At 36.2% G+C, this 6,922-nt stretch overlaps 1 protein-coding gene across 4 annotated transcripts; it reads right to left on the bottom strand.

Moving 5' to 3' along the window:
• Positions 1 to 1,608: 1,608 nt before the first annotated feature.
• On the bottom strand, positions 1,609 to 6,657 carry LOC148176430 (putative fatty acyl-CoA reductase CG5065). 4 transcript variants are annotated; one of them, XM_088034975.1, is made up of 6 exons: positions 6,160 to 6,657; positions 5,715 to 6,105; positions 5,524 to 5,656; positions 3,054 to 3,263; positions 2,508 to 3,015; positions 1,609 to 2,466 (listed from the first exon to the last, which is right to left on the bottom strand). In XM_088034975.1, exons 3-6 carry the CDS (start codon positions 5,647 to 5,649, stop codon positions 1,973 to 1,975), a joined length of 1,338 nt encoding a protein of 445 aa, XP_087891101.1. In that variant the 5' UTR covers positions 5,650 to 5,656; positions 5,715 to 6,105; positions 6,160 to 6,657; the 3' UTR covers positions 1,609 to 1,972. The 4 variants fall into 4 exon arrangements, with proteins under 4 accessions (XP_087891101.1, XP_087891102.1, XP_087891103.1 ...); XM_088034976.1 differs by having other exon boundaries at positions 6,181 to 6,657; XM_088034977.1 differs by having other exon boundaries at positions 6,268 to 6,657.
• Positions 6,658 to 6,922: the final 265 nt, after the last annotated feature.

Here is a 6,922-nt window from a genome sequence, read left to right as displayed (position 1 = left end):
AAATTGTTAAAAATTAACAACATTAATTCTTTGATTTTAAACGTGGAATTTTTTTCAAACACAAATGTTCCAGAGCTCACGCTCCAGAGAGAAAGGAACAAATTCTGAACCAATTTTTTTTTATCGTGTCTACAATTTTGAATCAAGAGTTTAAAATTGTTTTTTCAAAAATGTCGGCACATGGAGATCATGTCTAAATGTTAAATATTAAAAAAAATAGAAAACTAAATGTCGTACAATATTTTCAATAAATTTTGACGTAATAATATAAATAAGGGCGATTTGCCACGATCACATAATTTTTTCTCAAATTTTTACGAATTTCGTGGCAAACAGCGAAATTGGAGGAAATGTGAAGAGAATAAACTCACAAACCACTCATTTTGGAGATTAGCGAACAGCAAATATTTTTCTGCATTAATTTTGTGACAGATCTTGGACGTGAATTTGAAAGAAAAATTTGAGAAAAGTGTAAAAACTAATTTTATGCCTTAAGCCAAACTACTCTTATAAATAAAACTGAGTGCTGGGTAAACTGTCACTAAGAAATTTATCGATAGCGGTTGAAAAAACCCGGACGCATTTCGAGCAACATTTAAAACTTTTCGTCAAAAACTTATTATAAGCTTAAATAAGCACAGTTCCGAATATGATGACAATTTGATTTAAATGACTTTTTAATTGTGTATGTTGTGTGTATGTCAATAGATGTATGTTCTTAATATTCGATTCAATTTTCTTCTAAATACAAACACTGTGTGCGTCTATTTTTAAACTCCCCAACCGCTAGGATTATTACTGTGTGTTACTGTCACCTTTACTAAGTATATGGCAACTGAGTATACAGTATACACCCTGTATTTCGTTACTAGAGATGTCACGTAGTCAATCATTTTCGACGTTTACTGTCTTTCGAGCGGCAGACAATGAAAGGATCATTTTTGTTGGCTTTTGAGCTGTCCATTCTGGCCACCAAGCGGTTCGCACTATCTAAGCTCCGCCAGTACAAGTTTGCACAGGAAGACGCGACGTCAACTGCAAGATTATGTAAGACTGAGTTTATGCTTCAAAAATTCTGCTTTCACTTCAGTAAATCCCATTTTGCTAAAGAAATGTTATTTAATTAATTTAATTAAGTTAAAAAAAATCGTAATGTCTTTTGTTCTGTAACTTCTAAACTATAGCAGACAGCAATGTACTTGTGAGTGCATCAAAAAAGCAAGATTTCAGTCTTTTCAATAACGCATTACAATGAAAAATCGATGTAATAATCCTTGAGTAATATGCAAAATTACATGTGAAAATCACTAAAAACAGTGTTTTTGAGTTTGAGACCAGTTTTTCAAATTATCATGGAGAGTACTAACCCTAACAATGAGTTTTATAGGTCGTTGCAAAGATTATTAAATTAACTATCAAGCAATCTGATGACTTTGAATCTTTTCAAGAAAGAATGAAGAAAATAAATTTCAGTTAATTGCCCCAAGTCAGTGGTTTCATGTCAACACCAAAAACACCCTGTATAGGTTCTATTAAAAATTCAAATTGACGTCAAAAAATCCAAAAACCAAATTAGTATATTTATTAGTTTGTTAAAGACATCTAAGCCATTATTTCGGTATTACAAATTTTGCTAATGACATCAATTTTACTGAAGACTATCCAAAAACAAAGAATGTACCATAAAATGTTAAAGACGAAAGACGCAACTTTTAGTCTCTTAAGTTTCTTCTTAGCCTTTTCAAAGTCATCTTCTTCTTTCAAGAGGAACTTTTTTAGACCTCTAACCATTTTAAAGACATAAAATGGCACATCACTGTTTGATGTCTTTAATTCAAAACCATCAACGTCACTTGAAACAAGCTGCTTCTCTAGGCTCAAGAAATTGTGATTAATAAAATCCCATTGATGATTGGTAAAATATGACAGTGCCATAGAAGAATTATAGATCTTCCTTTGGAGCTTCATTACCCTACAAAAAATTGAAAACAAAAGCTACGGAAAGGCGTTTGACTTGCATTGGTTTCTTTCCAAGAATTTTGAGGACAGCATCGATGACCACGGCTGGAAACAATTGATAAAAAATAAATTTTATGTAAAAAATGTAAATGGATTTAGTGAATGACCACGTGGGGTACCATAAGACTTTACTAAGAGGCGTGACAGTCATTATTTCGTTTATACACTGTTTCAAACTGTCCTTTTGCTTCAACGGTATTGCCCCACCGTTACTACAATTATATACATTGAGATTCAATTTTGAGTTTCGATCTTCGAAAGTTGCTTGTTTCCACGCAGAAATGATGATGGATTTAACGACGATGTCCACAGGCACAAAATCCATATTCAGATCAGAATCGGCATAGATAATTCTCATGATGCCAGTCCCACAGCCGGCGGTATAGGCCAAAGGACCATTAAAAGAGTCGATCCAACCGGGAAAGGGCTCCTTGAAAGTTGGCATAACTTTAAAAGTGTGAGTACGGGACTGGATTTTAAGCGCTTACCAACTGATGGTCGATGAATCACTGCAGGGATTCGTCCTTGGCACAAGTCTTGGACGACGTGCTCAGCCAGAGACTTGGTGAAGGTGTAGGTGTTGGGCAAAAGATAGATGTATTTCTCAGTCAACGCATTCAAGACGTTTTTATCTACTTTCTCAGCTATTTTAATCGTTTTCCTCCAGTCGGCGTGAGGAGAATATATTTTCTCTCTAATGACTTGCTGATCTATGTTACAGAAAGTTGTAGAAACGTGCACTAACACGTCAAAGTTCGTTGCTTCTAGTGCTAGGTTAACAACCTCGCGCGTGCCTCTGGTGTTCAACAGCACAGCATCTTTCAAACTGTCATCAAAACGTACAGTCGCAGCCACGTGGAAGATGATATTGACTTCATAAATTAACACTTTTCGGTCTGACTGAGAAATTCCAAGACCTAGTTCGCGGACATCTCCACTGATTATTCTGATCTTCTTCAAAGCGTCTGGAGTTTGAGACTTCACTACGTCAAACAACTAAACCAACTTTGATTGACATCATGTGTATAACTTACCGGAAGCTCCAACAGTTCGTTCAATCTTGTTTCCAAAGACCGTTCTTTTTTCTCCCTTATTAACAAATAGACGTTCTTAATGTCAGGACACGACCGGAGGAGTTTCTCAAGAAGGACTTTTCCGATGAAGCCAGTGCTTCCGGTTATGAAGACATTTTTGTTGGTGAAAAACTTCGGTATTGTCGGCAACTGAGACATTTTGAGACTATGCTAATTAAAAGAATACTTTTATTTATAAGAACGAAATTCAATGTGAATTGTTAAAATTAAATTTGCAAAGCTAATTTTGGTGTACAGTGTAAAACAAAGACCATCCAAACTAGACCGTTTTGACCGATAAACAGAAACGAATTAAGGAACGGATTAAGGTAAGTTTTGATCCCGAATGCATTAGAGAATATTGAAAATATACGAAGGGGTGAGGGGGGCATAGTGGGGAACTTAACAATCAATTAGTCACGCATCCTAAAATAATAGGAATTAACAAAAATTAACTCTATACTAAAACGCGTGCAACTTTTTCGCTTCGATCTTGAGATATTAGAGTTCGAAGAGATGCGAATCAGGGGAAGAGTCTACTTCGAAACCGTACCTTTTTCGCTGCTTTTGCCCCGCTAGAAAAGTCGACGATTTTCCAAACTAATCCGGAAACTAATTTTCGTCCCATTCGGCCGTTTGGTTTTCGCGAAATAAATTTTTAAAACTCTGGATACGAGTCCTGTGTTTTCTGGAACATCGCCGTACGTCAGTTTCGTGGGGACAAAACCATGACCATTAAGTCGAGAGACAGTCATAAATATCTCAAAAGGGTCTGATTTTTTGTATACACAACATGTACGGTAGCGGTTTTTTTTTGTCTCGGCACTAATTTAAATCGGTCCGAGCAATGAAGGAAACATTCGCGGAGATTGATTTATTAATTGAGTTCGGCCTATTTTTAATACAAAATCTCTTTGATCATCAAGGTGTGTTTTCGGTATGTATGCGTAACTTAAACTAAAATCTGGAAGCATGTTTCGGAACTCCTCTTTACAAGCGCGAATTCATTGTTTAATCACAGACCATCAATGGACAAACATTTGTTGATACTCTGTATAAAAAATTTGCATAAATACCAAGTATCTAACAGGCTCTTTTTCGGGGTACTTATGCAAAAGTAGAACAGATAAATGAAATGGACGCGACGAGTATCGAATTTTATTACGACTCGGTCGATTATTAATCATTCGGCGGCAGTAGATATTAGAGAGACAAAAAATGCAAGTGTGCAAGGCTTAATTGCGGGAACTCATTACACAAAAGAAGTAGAAGATAAGAAAATTTAAGAATCTGCTAATTTACTGGTTTAATGCTTTTGTATAGTGAGTACTCCAATTAAGCCATTAAATCACTATTTGGTACCTGCTGTAACTGTAACTTGACAGCGGGGCTTCCAATGTTGCCCGAGTATTATGATATGACCAGTATTTTTTACCTCATTTCTCGGGATCTGAAGTGGTATCTAAACAAACTGCCCCTTCCGGGTGACGAAGGCTTTATTATTTAAAGCGTAATCAAAGATACGAACGTGTTATCAATTTCGACTTTCTAAATTTTAATTGATTCCCGACCTACTACAACAATAGCGTATCGAAACAATATGATTTTTCAATAATTTCTGCATATTGGGATATTTCTCGAAACAGTTACCCATGGAAATTTTATTGCAAGCATGTGATTTTGATACTGGGGCAAGTTACAAAAAAAACATGTCTACAAATAAATCCTAACTTAATCTGTTCTGATGATATAAATAAAATATTCTTCATAATTTCATTATTAGTTCTAAATCGACGTTACCCCATTTCCCTTTCACACAATTAAAAAAACGACGATCACACAGCGATAGTCGCGATAAACAAATATGAATTTGACTAAAACAATAAATTAACAAGGGATTAAGAAGTCCTGATGGTCGTTTTATTGTAGTTTAACAAAAAAAGAAAAACGAACCGTTCATCATAAATACCCCATTTACGACTCGGCCGACTTATAATCGCTCTAAAGCAGTATATAATAGATATTAGAGAGACTAAAAATGCAAGTGTGTATGACTTAATTAGGGTACTTATTATACCATATGAGCAAAAATATTTTAGATAAGTGGAGGCCATGGAAAACAAATGAATTTGTCGTTGATTAATTCGTATGCTTTTTATAAAATAGTCTGTCAAAATTTGACATTTTAAAATTAATATGTGTGATTGTTGTGATTAACTGTTAAACATGGGATGCACTCAAGAACAAAAGATCTTTGCAATTAAATCCTACTTTCGCACTGGTGATCGCGTAAATGGGGATTGGATTTACAACACAAGAGCATCTATGGATGAATTTAGAGAGCAGTTTCCCGGCGTTGCATTTTTGGATGCTGATTATTTTAATATGGTGCGAAATTGCGTGCAACTGTTTGAAGAAACAGGAAGCGTACATCGTAGAGAAGGTTCTGGTCGACCAACAAAACGGACGGCCGAAAACATCGAAAATGTCCAAGCACGCATGAACGATAGACCAACAACTTCATTACGAAGAGTGTCCCAGGAAGTCGGTTTATCATATGGAACCTGCAGAACAATTGTTAAAAAAGACCTTGGACTATTTCCATATAAGATGCAGTCTTACCATGAAATATTGCCTGCAGATTTTAATCGCCGTGTTTTATACTGTCAATGGTTTAATGAACACATGGCAAATCACAACGACCTTTTGGACTTGACGTTTTTTACGGACGAGGCCTGGTTTCACCTGTCAGGGTACATCAACTCTCAAACTATGCGTATGTGGAGTTCAGACAATCCACACACTTTCCGAGAAACCCCTCTGCATCCTTTAAAAATTGGAATATGGATTGGAGTTTCACGTAGGCGGCTAATAGGCCCCATATTTTTTGAACAAACGGTGACCGCGCAAAGGTATCGGGAAGAGATTTTCAATGCGTTTGTTAATCAAGTCCACGATGACGAGTTGCAAGAAGGCTTCTACCAGCAAGACGGTGCTACAGCCCACACAACCCCTGCAACACTTAATTATTTGCGAGAGTTTTACGACGATTGGCTCATTAGCTTACGTTGCATCCCCGAATACTCACCAAGATCTCCAGATCTCACTATTTTGGATTTTTTTGTTTTTCCCCACTTGAAGAACAGAGTTTTTAGAAATCCCATACAAACATTACCTGAATTAAGAAACCGCATTGCGGAAGAATGTGCACTCATTACACCGCTGATGCTTCAGAATGCATTTGAAAACATGAAGCGGCGAGTTAATTTATGTTTGCAAGAAAATGGTGGCCATTTTCAACAGTTATTGTAATGTTTCTTGTTATTAATTCAAATAAAATAAATGAAATCACAATTGAATCAACGATTTTTTGAGGTTAACTTTTTTTGTCACTTTTGGTACGACAGGGACTTTTCTTTTGCAACCATGCAACTACTGACCGTTTACAAGGCGCGTAAACTTTTCCATTTAAATCTTTTAGTTGTGTCAATAGATAACACGACAGACGCTTTCAGAACAAAAGCTTGCGCACAGCCTCCCCTTATCTAAAATATTTTTGCTCATATGGTACAAAAGGAGTACACCATCATAGCACTTGAGTTCGTTTTGTTATTTATAAGTTCGCGAATTTTTTAACGAAAACACTGAATTTCACACTTTGTTTTATAAAACACACATGGTCAACTGTCAACTGACAACCAATCAAAACATGCTATTCGACTTTTTTCACGGCGTTTGATTTGAGCAGCAGCAGTGTTCACTATGCCCCTCTCTCCTCTATAATTTACGAGTCCCAGAACTCGCAAAGGACCCGTTAACTGCATACAGTC

The sequence above is a fragment of the Gnatocerus cornutus genome, chromosome 4 (assembly GCF_029298725.1).
Source record: "Gnatocerus cornutus isolate USDA-ARS CGAHR chromosome 4, icGnaCorn1.1, whole genome shotgun sequence".
Taxonomy (NCBI): domain Eukaryota; kingdom Metazoa; phylum Arthropoda; class Insecta; order Coleoptera; family Tenebrionidae; genus Gnatocerus; species Gnatocerus cornutus.
This window is presented reverse-complemented; position numbering and strand designations above follow the sequence as displayed.

Coding starts and splice junctions, on each gene's coding strand:
- LOC148176430 (XM_088034975.1), bottom strand. CDS start 5,649: ATGATAAACCGACTTCCTGGGACACTCTTCGTAATGAAGTTGTTGGTC. Junction 3,016..3,053: donor ACGAACTGTTGGAGCTTCCG/GTAAGTTATACA, acceptor AAGTTGGTTTAG/TTGTTTGACGTAGTGAAGTC. Junction 2,467..2,507: donor GATTCATCGACCATCAGTTG/GTAAGCGCTTAA, acceptor ACACTTTTAAAG/TTATGCCAACTTTCAAGGAG.